The sequence below is a fragment of the Scomber japonicus genome, chromosome 15, assembly GCF_027409825.1.
Source record: "Scomber japonicus isolate fScoJap1 chromosome 15, fScoJap1.pri, whole genome shotgun sequence".
Classification (NCBI taxonomy): Eukaryota; Metazoa; Chordata; class Actinopteri; order Scombriformes; family Scombridae; genus Scomber; species Scomber japonicus.
The window spans coordinates 11,218,371-11,236,752 of record NC_070592.1 but is presented as its reverse complement, the minus strand read 5'-3'; the positions used below and the strand labels follow the sequence as shown (position 1 = coordinate 11,236,752).

The 18,382-nt window shown below is 41.1% G+C and overlaps 1 protein-coding gene across 1 annotated transcript in view; it reads right to left on the bottom strand.

Moving 5' to 3' along the window:
- Positions 1–13,518, bottom strand: part of hivep1 (HIVEP zinc finger 1) — a 52,414-nt gene extending 38,896 nt beyond the window's left edge. Inside the window, exon 1 of the mRNA XM_053334401.1 lies at positions 13,476–13,518. Coding sequence (XP_053190376.1) covers positions 13,476–13,515 — 40 coding nt within the window. The 5' untranslated portion in view covers positions 13,516–13,518. The remainder of the gene's footprint in view (positions 1–13,475) is intronic.
- Positions 13,519–18,382: the final 4,864 nt, after the last annotated feature.

The window sequence follows — 18,382 nt, the reverse complement described above, 5'->3', positions numbered from 1 at the left end:
CCATCTGCCCACCTGCCCTCAAACATCTGGTGGGCACGGCAGCACAAGACCTGTCGCTTCTAGTCAAGGACGAGGTCTCCTGGAGGCTGACCAGACTGACAAACTGACACTTTAACATCTATAATGATCTTAAATTCAACATAATATGTGTAATAACTGAGGAGGACACATCAGGGTTCAAGTCCCAGATGTCTAATGTGCCGTGCCGTGTGCAGAATTAAGACCCCGACATTGAATTAATTATGTAGTGATCTATTATGTTGCTGCAGCAAACTGCTCCCATTAATACTAATAGCAGAATGGCTGTGTCCATAAACGTAGGTAAGGGAAATCAGAGTCAGCAGCTCTGCAAACGGCCTTATGAATCAATGCATGATCTGAGCGGAGCCTGACTGGACTAGACGAGCGTCGACTGGAAAAAGGATGACGAGGAGGAGGTGGTGGTGGGGTGGGGAGGGGATTCACGGTGGAGCGTGTTTTTGAAGCAGCTAGGAGTGTCTGAATGTACCTCAGGGCTTGTCACTCACATACTGGAGAGAGGACAGAAGTAGAAACGGCGGCTTTCCCCCTCCAGATCTGAACTGACGTGCACACATTCAGCGATTGTTACGGAGCCACCTCTGTCAAACCCCCCGGACCTCGCTGCCCCGCTCTCTGCCAGACACTTTGGGGTCTTGAATTGACAGTATTGTTGTTGCCTCTCCTCCTCTTAGAGCTGTTTCTTCTTTTTCCTTCTCCCCCCCTCTCTAACTGCCTCTGACAGTATGAGTGTGACTTTGGTTACGGTCCCCTGGCGCGAGGCTGCAGAGGTCCTCGACTTATAGTCAAAGACTCCGTTGGTGTGAAATTACCCAGTTTCTGTCACTGCACATGCTTCAGTATGCGTGCCTAAATCTGATCCAACACTTGTTCAACCTTACAGTCACTACATTTCAAAACTTTTCATTTTATCTCAACTCTATCTCAATGCTTTTCTGCCTTCAGTGTTCCTTTTTTTTTTTTTTTACCCCTCTCTACCCTCCCTCCGTATTCGTAGGAGGTTCCAGCAGTAGGACACAAGGAACAGCACCTGCAGACCGAGACTCATGCTGCTCTGTTTCCCTGGCAACCCCTACATTGGGCTTTGCTTGTGCAAACCATTAAGCAATGCCAGCTCTGCATACACACACACATGCAGCTGCGCACACACACACACACACACACACACACACACACATAGAAAGCGCCCCCACACAGCCACCCTTTTAAGGGTTTCCGGCTGGCAGACGATAGCTTCTTTTCTAAATTTGAGCAGTTTTTCCAAAGCTTTTTAATTTTATTTCTTCTTTTTTTACCTCTAACTCCAGCAGCTTAACTCACGTCACATTTTCCCCACAATCATAAAAAAGGACCCCCCGGGAATCAGCAGCCCTCATCTGTAACAGAGGCAGGTTTTGTTGGGGCATTTTGCTGCAGATGACATACATCCTCAGAGTGTATAGGAGCTCTCTCTCTCTCTCTCTCTCTCTTTCCACCCCCTCAATGTGTCATGAGCACATCTCCAAATAATGTGACATCCAGCACCACAGTTTCGGTCCTGTTTCGCCACCGCAGGGAGAATTTGTTCCACTATCCGAGGTCTCTGTGCTGACGCGAGCAGAGGCAAATCATGCCGGGCCCCCACCCTGTTTTTTCCCCCCTCATCATTCCCGCTCCGACGCCAACGCTCACCTCTCTGGAGTTGCCAACATCAATGCTACTCAACCAAGTTTCCAGGAAGTGGCTCCCCGGGGCCTGCAAAGAGCTCACCTGTGGAGGGGGGGAAGATGCATGTATGTGTGCGTGCGTGCACGGGTTTTCCAGGGCTAACAAGTACGAGAAGGTCACTGTTCGTTAGCTCCAATTTAACTCGGGCCGCCTGAGCCCTTCACTAATGCTTCAGTTTGAAAAGTTTAAGCCAAATAATTTGACTGATTGGGCAGCGGTCCTTGTTACAGACCCAAGATGAAGCCCGGGACACACACATGAGGCTATAAACAGGCAGGTCATCAGTCTTCAGGGGTTCGTACGTAAATGGCAGAGTGGGTGGCGGGCTCATGGTGACAGACGAACACACATCTGCCTCAGCTGTGGACATCTGAGCAGCGCCAGGTAAGAAGAAAAAAAAAAGAAAAAAGGAGAACGAGGGGGGGGCTCTGACAGGCCGTTAATGAATGATGCCTTGATAATTTGTAGAACATTTTGTCTCGTAAGAAAATACATCCCTGCCTCCACAGAGCGACGCTCGCAGCACAGATGAGAAACTGCAAGGCTTAACGAACACAGGAATACCCACAAAACACATACATACATACATACATACATACATACATACATACAAACGAGTGCACATACACACTCAAAAAAAAGACACAAACGCACACGCAAGACCTTTTTCTGCACAAGCGGGCGGGCGGTGTTAGCTATGGTATTAGTCACCAACGTCTGATAAACAGGCAAGCGTATGACAGACATTCAAACTGAGAGTCTGCACAGAGGAAATTGGTTTACATGAGGTGGGAGGAAGAAAACCTGATGATGAAGTTCAACAGAAGGAGATGAAGAGACAAATTCACAACTAAAAAGACTGTGACAGCAACATTAAAACACCACTGAGACTGTGAGGATTAACGTTTAAAGCAATTCTGGTTTTATCTCAAACATCACAATCATTTATAGATTTTTTTAGATGTTGTATTTGATTAATAATGGCTTAAAATTGATCAGTCATTCAGTTACAGTCATATAGGCTGAACTAGATGACCTTTTCCCAGAGCTGTAATTAAAGACGGCCATTAGGATTAACAGATTGTTCAATATTAAGGTCTCTGGTTCAACACAGAGCTGTTAATATGGGAGATAAATGTCAGCTCACAATGTGAAAAAAACAGGATATTCTTACTCTGAGGAATGAAAGAGAAACTTAAAACTTGCATTTGAGCACTGCAGGTAATAAAAATGATCAACATGTGTCTAAAAACCGATTTAAAAAATGGTTTGGCATCACTACAGTATGTAAAAAGAGCATTTGCATGTCTGCTTCAGCAACTAATGAATTTCTATTTATACTTATTTAACATTTTCTTATATTAGTATATAAATAGACAAGAAATATAATTACTTAACTTTTTACTGGTAGTTTCTTTTCCACATCATCATACCTTGAAAATGTAGATGGAAAAAAATACTCTAAAATAATAATAAACATAAATACTTGAACAAGCTGTCACCTGAAATCTTTGCAAATTAGCTAACTTGACAAATTGGTTTCCTCAAAACCAGATGTTTCCAGGTGTTGGGGAGGTTCCCATCTTTGCCACCATCACATCGTTACCCTGAGGGCTGATTTTGTCAGGGAGTGACCGCACTCCGCTTAGGAGAGGCCCGAGGTGATTAAACACATGGCCATTTGTTGAGATACACCCTCACAATTAGGAGTTCACAGAAAATGGAAAGAAAGAAAAAGAGCTACGAACTGAAGCTCATAATCACATTTTCCATCATCAGAAATGTATTTTGTGCAACGTGCCTGCCGTTTAAGCCAGCACACAGCGAGAAAGGACTGAAATCTAAGCTTAAACTCTGCTAAAAAGGAAGGAATAGACATTAACCCACATTTCAGGACGGCAAATTGAGCAGAAGCCTTCTTATTTTTTTTATTTTTTTTTACCATATTCAATTTCATTCACACAAAATATGGCCATAAAAATTCCTCCCTCCCTGTCCCAGCATTGCCTCTCTGTCAAAGTGAAAGCTTCTGTGAGGTTACCACCAAGTTAAACAGACATCCCTGAACTAGTTTCAGCCTGTCTGTTGTAGTTACTGTTGCTAAAACCCGGGTTTATTCCTGCCTCTGGGAGAGAAGTTCCCTTTGTGTGAATCTCGCCGCATTCACACACACTGTAATTTGAAGGGACCGTACGGAAACACTGGTTTGGCTGCCTAAGCATGACACAACATGTAAAAATCCATTCGCCGAGGCCAGGAAGTTAACTCTTTCTCTGCACTGCTCGGATATTTACATAAGAAAAGTGTTATTTTTTTTACAAGCTCAACTGCAGCAGGTCATGCTCATCACTTTACAGCACGTTCATTTTAATTCTTTGCACTTTTTTATATGAGAAAATATAAATTAATGTGCAGATTTTTTTAATGTTTCCATATACCATATAACATTTTATATCTGTGGGTGGGCGTTTCCCATAGCAACAGTTGACTGGCATTGGAGAGCTGTCATTGCTAGGAGACGCACTGTTGACTACCAACTGGAGAACATCATAACACTTAGCTAACGAATGTTGATAAATGTTTTTTAACTCCTTTGACAAATTCAAACATAACGCTGGTCAAATAAGACATTTGTTTCTTTAGATTTAACATTTGGATGGATATATTGGGCCGTTAAGTGTGTGTGACTAGCTAGTCCAGCTAATGTTAGCGCATTCCCATCAGATGCGACTTCTTTTCACGTTATTTAAAAACCTGACGAATCATTGGCTGTCCCTACGTGCACTGTATCGTGTTTAGTTAGCATTAGAGCCGTCCCTCGTTCATGTGTCCAGATGGTGTTATTTTGGGTCCCGCTGCTTTTCGTAGCGACAACCACCCTACTCTGCTATTCTTACCCTAACCAATATCACTCCTCATGCCTAAACCTAACCAACCCAAGCAACGAAGACAGCAAGTACAAGCCAATCAGAGGCAGAGTAGGGTGGGTCTTGCCAAAAAGAGAAGCAGGATCCATAAATTGCATCTAAATGTGGTAACAACAAATTACAAGACCTCACAGCAGCAGGGAGTCCTGTAAGCACTGCTCTAAATCGAATCTATATTTTATGGAAGTCGCACGAAGGCCTCCTGCAATTATCACATCGGGGGAGGTGCAATATTTGTCAAAAAGCAAGTGTGTCAAAATGCCATTTTCAATTAAAAACTGTGGTGCTGCAGAGACGTCCAGGCCTATACATCATGTTCAACAATCATCTTTGTTTGGTCGAGTATCGCAAATCCTATCACAGCATCAATATCAGTCAAAATAATTGCAATTCAGTATATTTTCAAAATAGTATAGAGTAAAGATAAGACAAAACACAACTAACAACATCAGCCGCCGAGCTGGTTATGAGTTTTATCTGAGCTGCAACCACTGATAATCACTTTTTCATTTTATATTAAAATGATCTGGTTTCAGTTTCTCCTTTGTGAGGATTTGACTTTTCCCAATTTTTCCATCAATGTAACTGAATGTTGTTCAAATCCAGACATTTAAAGATATCACCATAATCTGAACAGGACAAATCATTTAGAGAAAGAATAAATAGATTAATTCAAATAATGAAAATAATTGTTGGTTGTGACCTGAAATTATGAACTACTTATGGTGACGGCTCACACGGATATTGAATCATATTGCGCCATCATAGTTTCAAAAACAGGAACAGACACCGAGAATATAGACTGTATGTGATTTCTTGTTTTAAAAAGTTGAGCAATACGTCACTCAGTGATTCAGCTTTCTACGCGGCTGGTATGCAGGAAGACACATACACTGAAGCCTGACTCAGAGATTATCTGCAGTTCAGAGGAACTTCATGGTAGGTATGAGATTAAGCATGAAGCCAAACAACAAAAGAGTTGACAGGAAGGGCATCTCAAACCCCTTCCACTAGGCGAGGGTTTAAGATGCCTTCTGAGGGTTAAATCAAGCTCCTCAAAACAAGGGCAGACAAGGCCAGAAAAGTCCTGCAGTGGCTGTAAAGCGACAAATAAACGGTTGTGTGTCCAGTATCGGGCCTTCTCTTAGGTTAGCGTGTAACTTTGATTAGTGTTGGTTGATTCTGACCCTGGATATTTAACCACAGTCAGCGCTGAGCTCAGAGGCACAGTTGATCATTAACAGGAAAACTGTTGTCACATTGTTCAAAATTACTGAGGCAGTGAAAAAAACTATTAAAAAAAAAGAAAGAAAAGAAAAACAACACAAGCTGAACTTTGTCAATTTGATACATGGAAATATGAGCTGGAATTATCTGGTTTGTCTTCATCCATTCAAATTTTTGGCTCGTAAAGACAATTTTGCACCTGATTAAAGCGTAATAAATCCGCCGTCCCTGCAAATCACACTTCTAAACATTAATCAGCCATCAGGTTAATGGTAATAAAATACACAAACTTTATTTCTCTGCATAAACATCCTCGTCAGCAGCATGGTGTGGGATGCTGGACTGATGGGAGACTCCCATCTGCGTCTCCCTGCGTCGGCTTTATAGGGTAAACATTTTCCACCTTGTTAAATGTACCCCCTTTCACTGCAGTTGTTCACCATTTATCACACAGCATGATCTCCGCTAAAACAGGGGACCAGACCTGTAGGGCTCTCTGGTGCGAGGAGCCTTTTTATAAGACAAGAAGGAATGCAAGAGTCAGTTCTTATAAACACTGGTGTTGCTAACGAGTCTGGGCATTTTCAGGGGGCACTTTGAGGAGCAGTGCAGCATTGGAGGAGGGGGGGGGGACGCTACACAAACGGTGACGGTAAAGGTATAAGTCTGGATGAAGCCACTTTGGAGACCACAGATAATAAATGCACAAAGAGAGAAAGAAAGTGGCTCAGTGCACGTTGTGAGAAAGGTTAATATACTGCACTCATTTCTGAATCAGTGGGTTTCAACTTTGGGTCACATTTTTCCGTTGCAGCTAACTAGGCCACACATCCTATGACACAACAGTGACTTCAGTTGTGTTTTAAAGAGCTGAGCTGAATGGTGTTCATATGACTTTAAAAACACACACACACACACACACACACACACACACACACACACACACACACACACACACACACACACACACACACAGTAACTGATTTAATTTGTCACACACAGTTCCAGCTTTCCACCACAGCAGAAACAGTTTTTTATTTAAAGGGGATGTGTCTTATGCTTTTTGTGATTTTTCTGTTATAATGTTTGATATCTGTGTTAAAAATGTTCAAGCATCCTAAACTTGACATATGATGTAAAAAATGTTCCTTGTGAGTCAAAGCCAGGACTTAAAAGCAGGTTACTCTACTTCCTCATCAATACTGATGTAAGATCTTTCATTAATGCCCGAAATAGCCGTCTGTAGGTCGCCTTTGATGCTGAGGTTGTTCTACATGTTAATCACAATGTCTACTGGCATATTTCAGAGCAGATTCAGGCTAGAACATGTACAGATATATTTGAGAAGTTTTGATTTTGAGTAAAGAATGACAACAACAAAAAAAAAGTGATATCTGACTGAAGTCTCTGTAGCTGAAAGATAACCACTCCGGGCCGAGTGGGGTCGTCAGGAGTGCAGGCTTAAAGAGACACGAGCCTAAAAACAGCCTGTTAAGAGATTGAGGCTGAACTGAGCGGCTGCATAAAGGGTCATTATGAGTTAAATAATTTTTGGATTGTAAATCATGCAAAGATGTCCCAATAAAGCCCCAGAATATAAATATAGAGCTGGAAATATGCATATTACATCCTCTTTAAAGTATTTAGTTAAGATCCTTAAGTACTTTGTGTTAGCAGCAATGAGAAAAGCAAGTTAGCTCCACTCGTCCAACAACAGATTTTCAACAGATGTCAGATTTTTCACATTTTGTTAAAATAAGACACATAAACAACCTTTTTTTCCAAGCGACACACCCTCGATAAATACAAGCATACAAGATGTAACTACAAGCTTAAATTGTACAGCTTGAAAAACTTACAGCTGAAATGCAGGCGTGATTCACAGCATGGAACAAAATGTTAAATATTTTTAGGTTTATGAAACAACAAAAACTTTTTTCTGGACTGGGAAAAAAACTCTCCATAACTCTTTGTGGGCATATGAGGTTAACATTTAAACTGGTTGTATTGACTACCTCTGAACACTGTCTGCAACTTAAATCTGAACTCTAGGTCCACTTACTAACTTTTTCTGGCGCTTTCAACCAAATCTCACATTTTCATTTCCTCTCAATTTTAAAATCACTGAGAAACACTCAGTTTGTGTTTAAGCTGAAGTTTAAGTATGACAGTTTGTATCCAAAGTTTTCCTGTCAGCAGTGAGCTTTAAGTTTCTGCTGATGTCCACAAAGAGAGAGAGCGGGTGTCTGTCTGAAGGGGAAACCACTGTGAGTCCCGCCAGAGCTGCTTGGAGACCAGCTGTTTGAGAAAAGTAAACAAAACACAGAGAGGAGGGGGACAGGAGTTCCTAACTTCCTGCATTGTTGCCCACAAACTGCGTCAGAGGCTCATTCCTGACAATGCAAACACACACACACACACAGGAGCACATGAATACACTGACAAGCAGCTGCAGAATTCAAAGTGTTTAAAAAGTGCTGCAAAAAATGCTTTTAAAGTTTTAAAAAATGCTTTTAAAATAAGTATATGAGTGATTTTGTTCCCCCATCATTTTTGCTTTTCACTCTTTTGACCTTCATTTTATTCGACCGCCAAGTTTCATGAATGAGCCTCTCGACTGTCCATCCAGGGTAAATGATTCATTTGAAGCCTGTGAACGAGGTCTTCTCTCCTTACTCTCAGGAGAGAGAAAGAAAACAACTAAGTCCGACAATTCCTCTGTTACTGTGTTTACAGCATGTGATGGTTTATTATGATGATTCAAGATAAAAAGGAGAGCCAAGAACGTTCTTCCAAAGTAGCCCGAAGATTAATCAAAACCACAACAGAGTCAAATTTCCTTCCTCTCTGCTGTTTGTTTTGTTCATTTGAGCACTTTGCACACAGAGTTAGCAGCTTATTACATACACCTGCACAATCTACAGCCATGCAGGTGTTTCCACAGCAGCGGACCCCAAAGTGCCTTTTGCGTGCTTTTATGACATATGGCTGCACTTATTAAATGTTTCTCTACATAAAAACACAAAGCCACAATGATTAATTGTATTTTCAAACATATAACAGAATAAACAATCCTAAATATGCACACTGGTGACTATCAGAGAAAGCAATGTAAAGATTAGTCACCATAAAATGAGCTCAAACATCAAATCTGAGCCCTAAACACAGTCTGACACAACCAAACTTAATCAGATCCTCGAGAGCAACAGCTGTATCCCTCACTTGTATTAAAATAAACTTACTGTCCCGAATCGTAACGACTCATCAACTGAGAAAAACCGTCAGACGGATATCATGGATGATGAATAAAGTGAGTCATCTCGAGACAAAACAACGTCTGTAACAAGAAATCCCTCTGAAATTACTGAACGCAGGTCGACGAGTTTTACCTGTAAAATCTAATTCAGTCTCACGTTTCAACATTTAACTAATAGGCACACTTAATTTAACTGAGAATTAGTTAGTTTATATACAGTATGTCAAGTATGTAACACCAGTGTTTATATCTGTTAGATTGTTAAAATAAATTCATGTAAACAGATTCACGGTGTCATTTTAAGCTAAAAAGGATGAGAATTTAAAAATATCACTATGAATATAATGCACAGCTGCAACTAACCATTATTTTACTCCTGATTAATCAGATGATTCTTTTTCTCAATTAATGGATTCTTTGTTTTGAATGTTTGAAATTATCCATCTCAGTTTTGCCAGAGCTTCGAATCTCTTCTTGCGTTCAACAAATAGTTTAAAAGATGTCCAGTTTATAATTATAATAAACAGAGAAAAGCAGCTCATAAATAAGAAGGCATTTCTAGCTAGAGCCTGAATTATTACTGCAGAGATTGTTACTTTTCTTTTTCATCCCCAAAGCCAACAAAAACTAACCATTACACCTTCATTAATAATGGATTCACTGCAGGGTCATTGTGTTCGATTATAACAATAAAATGCAAAAAGTAAACACCCATGGTAATGTTTACACCGGGTCTTTTTGTAAATTATGGTTTAAAAATTATACAAAATCTTCACTTTGTAAAATAGGAAGAAAATATCTCATGGTCCACATAAAGTTTAGTCTAGAGCTCCAACTGTAGCTTTGCTGACAGTAATCTTGCACATGTTCTCTTAGCATGAACGCCACATTGCCTTAAATTCACCTGATAGATGTCAGCCAAGCATCCGGGTCAGGACAGTGTCAATTAAACAATTCATCCTTTGTGTCCTCCGACAGGACAAAGTGTGTCAAGTCAGATTTCAGACGACCGGGAGAGAAAACGTTAGTGCGGTTCCTTTTATGCGAGTGTCAGACTGCTGCCAAGCCTCTGAGGCAGAAAGGACCCGAGACGAGGCTTCCTCTCATGCAGCCAAAACTCAGAATACTGAATTAAATGCAACCTTTGGGGGGTTATAATCTGTGCTGAGATTAATTGCTGCAAAGTTTTAGCAAAAGCAGCAACATTCAAATACTTACAACCGTGCTAAAAGGCCCATTTAGCTTCAAGCTGAGTGTTTCTTTAAAGCCAGTCTTGGGCTTTAAGCATCATCATGTGATGGCTTTAGGCCAGTATGAGGAGGATTTTTCTCTTTTTTTTGAGTTTCCAGGAAAAGACATTCTCCACAGCAGCCTTTAAGCATGTGATAGCATGCCATGCAATTAGCATTTCCTGTCTGATGAAGGAAACGCCTTGAGTACAGGCTGTGAGAAGAGGTGTTGAACTGGGTCAAAAGCCTCAAGAAGAAGCCAAACAAATGTCTCAACAAGTTATCAGATGACGAGGAAGTGAATTGGGTAGTCCCCATATAATGCTGAGAAATTTCACCAGAACTGAGGATAACAAGTCAGCTCAAGTTCAAGTTCACACTAAGATACTGCTGTTTAGGAAACAAATCACTTCTGCTTTTTCTAAATAAGGCATTTAAACTCAATTGTTTTCCCTTTAAAACAATGTAAAGCCTCGAATTTGGGATAACAGAATTTAAGAATAATCCCAGCAGAAAAGAGAAAAGCATCATCAGCTCTTAATCACCATTAAAGATTTTCCATGCAAATCAAATTACTGCCAATTATATTCTTTTCAAGTTCAGTCTTTCATCCTCAATAAAAAAAAAAGAAAAGAAAGAAAGAAAGAAATCCAAAAAGACACTGCAGCAGCTGCAGCGCTACCGTCTGCACCATGAGAAGCAGGGGACCGATCACCATTAAAAATAGCATCAAGTATCATTTGGCTGCTGTTCCTATTGTCCTCTGTTGGGCGATGTAATGCACTGCTCTAAAACTTAATTATTTATGTTGTTAGGCCAAGTAAGCTGCATGAAAAAAAAAAAAAAACAGGAGCGCACAGGAAGTGTTTATATGATAAATAAACAGAGGACTCTGGCTCGCTGCTCACAGACATTAGGAAATCTGCCGTGTGGATCTACTGCTGGGGAATGGCAATGATGCACATTTTCACACCCAGCATGTAACGCTGCAAAAAAAACACGGAGATCTGTGAACTGCAAACGTCTGTTGACACGTAAATCTGTCAATTCTCAACATAACACGAAATCCCTACAAGCCAATTGGTGCTCTGTGTTGTTCACATGGCAGGATGCTGCAGCTTCAATATGCTCCGTCAGCCCCATTATCTGTAATATAGTGTGTCCAGGTCTTTGTTGCTGCTGTTGGATGAGGGTCATTAAAGATTCACCTCACCTCATCTGAAGTGTTGTGTTGTCTCTCTCATGTTGACACGTCATTACACACTAAATACCGTTTGAATAAATACACGTCTTCGCCCCGGTACACTGACCTCATCAGATTTGAGACAATGGCCACTGTATTAGCTCGTGATGTCCAACGAGGAGGGGAGATCCACAGCAAACAATGCAGCCACACACACACACACACACACACTCGGCTTGTACGTTATTATGTGTGTTTGCAAAGAGACAAAGATAACATCAGTGAAGTCAGGAGGGAAGAGCACATCAAATTCTCACCATAAAACCAGAAAGTGCAATATGACAACAGGGGTAAACATATTGTTGATGATGGTGATGATAACGGCATGAGTCTTAATCTGATCGAAATGATGCCTTGGTATCGTGATGGGTTTGACGAGTTTGTGTCATGATTACACACAAGCACAACAAAATATTATGGTGCTGCCAGAATTGACTGACAAGTCACCCAATTAGAGCCTCAAAACTGCTCAATTGTGTTGAAAATATCTGAATTATTTGCATCAGATTGAGGTGAGGTGAATCTTTTTCCTTCCTACATATGCACATTTGAAATAATTATTGTTCTTTAAGTCTAAACTGAGATACAATGATAATGTGTTAAAATAACACTAACTATGGCTGTTTCAGGCTTGTATAATCTGTTCTGTGGTTGAACACGCATGTCATGTCTGTGTTTCTTATTAGTGGGCTGTATATTTGAGAAAACTTCACCTACATGAAGAGATGTTTATTATTAGTCAGCCATCAGTCACTCTGTGGGTTAAGGGGTCAAGCCTGCTCACCTCAGTCCCCTGTCAATCTTCTTAAAGAGGAAACATCATGATTATTGTGATTTTCTGTTATGATGTGGGATGTCTCTGTAAACATGGTCAAAAGTTCCCAAAAACTGAGGTTAATGAAAAAATACTGCCTGCAAAACTTGCTCTGCCGATGTGTTTACAAAGTTACCTCTACTTCCCCATCGAAATGACGCTGCATCATCCTTGCTTACCCAAAATTGGCTGTCAGTTACATAATATTTGTTGCTAAGACTGTTTCACAGGTGGTTCACGTTGACCACTTGCATATCTTGGATCTGGTTTTGGGTGAAGATTTATGGATGTATTTGGAAAGTTCAAACATTTTTTTAACAGTAAATCATGGAAATATAGACCAGTAAGAACCAGACCCCAGATTAAAAATATACACCTGGGAATGTGCATGTTACATCCTCTTCTGCATCCATCTCAACCTATTATCTGTACTACAATTAGAGAAGCTGATTAGATCGTAGCCTTTAATTGTTAATCCAGAAATATATCCAAATGTTACAGAAAATCACCCAAACGATCAACAAAACTGATTTTTACCTGAATCTGGCAACACTCCAAAAACAACAGAGAGACCAACTTTTGTGGTGTGGAAGTGGTTTGGCTATAAAACATCAACATAAAGCACCGTAACATGTCAGCAGTGTAAGACGACAGTGACGGCACCACAACTGACCTATTTCAAGATGAGGGATCTGTGTTGAGTGTGAAGAGAGCGAAACAGCTGATATGAGGTCTGAACAACCAAACAGACAAGTACATACACAATAATTTATCATATGTTCAGATATTTTAAACCATCTGCTCTAACTCAAATCACACAGGAAGGAAATAAAGGCTATTCTAATCACACATGTCAGGCCAATGGCATGTGACGATCAAATTGTTTTGTGGTCACGAGACACAACCGAGCAGTTCCTCTTTGGATCCAAAAATCAACAAATCCTCCAGCTGACTTGAAAATGCAAATCTCCCAACACATCGCAGGTGTGAATGTGCACCTATACCAAAAACAGCTCAAGCAGTGCAAGCTCACCTTTTAAATTTTTCGGGTTGTTCTGCTTGGTGCGTGGCATCTTTCCGCCTCAGTTCACAGGTGCATCTTGGGGAAAGCAGGGTCTAATGCTGGACCTTGAGAAGAGCCGAGTCCTGAGCCACAGTCTGCGTACATCTACAGGAAAAGGAAAAAAACAAGAGTGAGGATCAGCTAAACATGGACTCCACACATCAATAAGGCACTATGCTGGCCTTGCGAGGGTGTAGCCTCCTCCTGCTCTCACTTGGCAGCTGTCTGGGAGTCCAGGACAGAGCCGCTGATTGAGTTTATTCCTCTAACAGGTGCCTCAGACTGGACTCTTCATTTCAGGCCTCTTCTCTTCTGAGCTTCTCTGTAATAATGTGCAGCGTGACGGGCTCGGGCTACTGTCTGCTGTCAGTGGGAGGAGGTGTGAATATGTTCTCCCCATATCAATATAACCTCTGCAGCAGCTGCTATCTGCCACTCTGATCTCAACAAAAAGAGAGAGGTGGCGGATTGGCTGTTGTTTATGGGAAACGTCTGATTGACATGTCAGCCGTTGATATGGGGAGCCTGCTCTTCACTTTGATGAATGTCAGCTCAGATGACGAATCATGCAAACAAGAAAGGTCCTGTGTGTGTGTGTGTGTGTGTGTGTACCGGCGGTGATTGCTCGGGGCTACTGAGGAGGCCACACAGAGGTTACTATCAGTTATCTCCCTGCTCAAGTTAGATCAGCACAGAAAGTCTACACAAAACATCAAAAAGACAACAGCGATTGAACCCACCTTCACAAAAGGTTTCCACTCTGATGCCCTTTCATAAAAACCTAATTAGATGCTTTTTAAAAAAAACGTGTCACGCAAATGCTGGTGTGGTGAAAGCAACACGAGGCAAAAAGAAGAAAGGTGGGTGATCAAGTTAAATGTTACCATGAAGCTGTGAAGCCCACAGAGCTGCTTGATATGCATAAACAACCGCAGAAGAAGAAAAAGCTCACCTCTGCAATTAGAGATCTAAGGCAGAGAAGCATCAAATCATGAAGTAAATATCATCACTCAGTCATATTTTTGATGCTTTCTTACCCTTGCATCATCGCTCTCCATGTCTCCCATCAACACCTGTACCCCTGCCAATGCAATGTACATTGCAGTGCTTCAGGAAATCAGCCTTTGTCTCCCCCTCACCATTATTACATAACACTTACTACAACTGGATGATGATTTTTTTTCCCTCTCTCCATACAGTTGGTACATGTGGCGCTAGAGCAATGACATCATACTCACGGTGGATTTTCGGTGTGGACTCGCTGGAGCCTGCACCGGGTTCACACATACACCAAAAAAAAACATTTAAAAAAAAGAGAGAAAGAAAGACATTGAGAAGTCACACGACAGAAACATGAAGAGCTGCTCACCTGGCTGCATCAGTCAGTGATGCATAATAATTTATTTTTTTTGTTATGGTGCAGCTTCGGCGTGCGGCTCGGATGAGAGGCGGAGGAGTGGAGAGGAAAGAGAGAGAGGAGAGAGAGACGTGCGCATTTTCCCCGGGGTGTCTATCAGTCCGTCTGCCAGCCTGTCTGCCTGCCTGCCTGCCTGCCTCTATGTGTATGCATGTTTGTGTGTGTGTTTGTGTTTGGATGCATGTGTGTGTCTGTGATATTTGAGGAAACACCCATGTGTCACAAGAAGAAGAAGAAGGAGAAGGAGGAGGAGGAGGAGGGGGAAAAAAAGAAAAGGCATACCGGTGAATCAAGCTGCACTGTGTCCTAACCGGCTGGTATACACATGCATGCAGGTGACTAATGATGATTTCTGCTCACACCTGAGGATCATCAGCCAGCATTATGTAAAAAAAAAAAAAAAAAAAAAAGCAAGTGGCGGTGCATGCACAGTGATGGGGAGATTTTATTTTTAAGCTTGTCAAAATGAATGCTGAACATGTTGGGGTAGTCCATGTTGCAGAGGGAGTACGCAGGGTTCATCATAAAAAAACAGAAAAAAAGAGGGAAGGAATAACTGGCTTAGCTGCATGGGATGAAGTCAGCAAAAACAATGCGTGGGAATAGCGTATTTTGTGCCTGCTGCAACACGTGAACGCCCAGTAAGGGAGGGAGGAGCCAGGGAAAACCCCTCACTGTCTCTGGAACAGCGCTCCAACGGGACACTTCCCCGTTCATCCAGTATTAAAAAAAACCCTCCCCTCCCTCCCTCGCCCGCCGCGACGCCACCACCTTACCTTCAGCCTCCACACATGCACATTTATCTATCACTACGTTACATGACAGTAAACACATGAGCTGACAGGAAAATAGCTTGTAAGCTTACCTATAACGGTGCAAAAAAAAGCACAAAGAGCGCTGCGTATATTGGAGCACAGCACAAGTTGCCTCCACCTCGGGTTTGCTGCAGAAGTCCACACAACAAAAACACTGCGCCAAAATTTAAAGTAAACCCCCTCCAAGCTGCTCCAATCTCTTGTCTGCTTTAATTTAGACTTTCAATTCCCTCTAAAGTTAAACAGCAAGCCATAAAAAAAATCCCGGACGAGAGACACACGGTGTGTGCACAACACACACACACACACACACACACAAGCGATACAAGCATGTCTGACTCTCTGAGGCGCTGCAGCTACCGACAGCGACCTATATCACAGTGACAGAAACCCCCCGCTCAGGCTTCAGCTCTCTCGTCCCCCCCCTCCCAAACACACGCAGGTACACGAAACAAGCGCACACAAGCTGAATTTATTCATACTCACAGGTGCAGTTTTTTTAGCTAGTGTCAGGGCTGTAACACACCTTTTAGTGTAAGGGGGGGTACACGGCTCTGTATTTCTCCCTTCACCTTGTCTCTCACTTTCTATTGCAGGAAACAGACAGGCCCACTGACGTCAACGGGGGTCCCGTCTCCGCCTCCCAGCCACGGGGTGTCCTCTCCGGCAAGCGGGGGGTTCCAGACGGCCGCGCCTCTACCGCAGCGCCGGTGACTTGTGCAACAAATTTTCACCTAAAATTCACCCTCATTAAAATCCGAGCTCGTTAAACAAACTTGCACCATTTTCTTGTGTTTTGAGTCGTTTCTAGTCCGTCCATGAGCAGCTGCATGCCCGCGTCGTTTCTTATGAGCCCCCCTAGGCGGACCCCCACCCGCCCTCTCCTCGGCACATAGTTTAGGACTGACGGTTTTCCCGGAGGTTCCTTGTTGTCAGGTCACGTTGTGCCCCTCCGCCACTACCGACCGGGCTTTCCCATGCACAAACCCGCAGCAGGGGACTAAACAGTGGGCCTTTTCTGCACTACGATTGGTGCCCGTGGTGGTAAATAACAAAAAACATGGGTGCCAAACAACCACTAGTGTGACTGCAGCTGAAAAACACTCCAAATAAATGAAGAAAGGGGTGAATTTATTGGACTTCGCGTCCCAAATAACCATATTCTGCATATATCTGCTAACATAACAATCCATGTTAGCTGCACCTTCAGCAAGGCTAAAGTAGCTACTGTATACGGTAGCCTGCTATATCTCTAGAGTAAATACATGTTTCTTTCATTAATACAATAAAATAAAAAAATGACTGCAAAAACCATTTGTAAGAAGGATTTTATGGAACTTCTCCCAAATAACCATGTTGTGCTGTTTATTGCATTTATCTGCTATTTAGATAGATTATTTATTGTCCTTCACATGAATGGACAGATACATAAATAAAGTTTACATCCACAAGAGACATTCAAACAGGATATGTCCACATGTATAAACACATGTACAGAAGTAACGTCTACTGGGGTGTTTTGTTTAGTAATATTATGGCAGACGGGATGCACTCCTGACATAATACACCAGTTTCCAGGCTAGAAATCTGTCTGTATATGTGACCAGATGGAAGCAGTGTGAAGGATGATGGGTATTTATTTCTCTAATAGTCTGTTTTATTTGTGAAGCACTTTGTGACATGAATTTGGAAAAGTGCTCTATACATAAAGATCATTATTATTTGTAAAGCATCAGTTTTGATCTTCCCATGATGTAAAATATGAAATTAGGGTGATTAATAAAAGTAAGGTAAGGTAAAACATTTAAATTATGGTAGTTATTGTTTCATTGCAGTTAGTATTTCTAAATTATATTTAATTCTGCATGGTGTTTGAAATTAATTAAATATAAACAGCATATATGATTTACATAAATATGTTTCTGTGATGTATATTGTATTTGTATTTATATATAGTATAGGTATATATATTTACCTGCTGCACTTTTACTGGCATTTAAAAAAAATATTATTTATTACATATTTGTTGTATTAGTACAACTTTTGGGTATTTTTAAGTCATAAGTTTTTAATTATTTGCATTGGATAGTTTAGAGACTTGTTCCTATGTGATGTTATGTGAGGCTGTCTTAAGTGTGGATGTAGCTGCTGTAAATTAAACAATTTCCTATCAAGTTAAAAGACCAAAGCATCTCTTCTCTTTCATTGCAATAACACAAATACATTGCACATGGTCCCTGACAACTACATTTAATTAATTTAATCAATTAATTAGAAATGAAATAATGAGTCAAATAATAACTTAGTTGAACAATATAAAAGTAAACTAACAATTGTGATAATCAGCTAATTGTTAAAGTGATATTTTTAAACAAAATTGGCACACAAATGGTAGCTAATATTTCTTGTATACTTTGTCTTTTATGATACTATAATGAAATATATTTGGGTTTTGGACTGTTGGTTGAATAAAACAATAAACTGTTGTGTTGCTATTAGCAGCTAGTTTATAGAACAAATTCTTAAATATAGTAATTGAGAAAATAAATAAAAGATGAATCAATGATCAAATAGCCTTTCCATGTCTTTACCTACAGTACATATTATCTTTCTTCTTACCAAAACATGAACATATATTTTTTTTA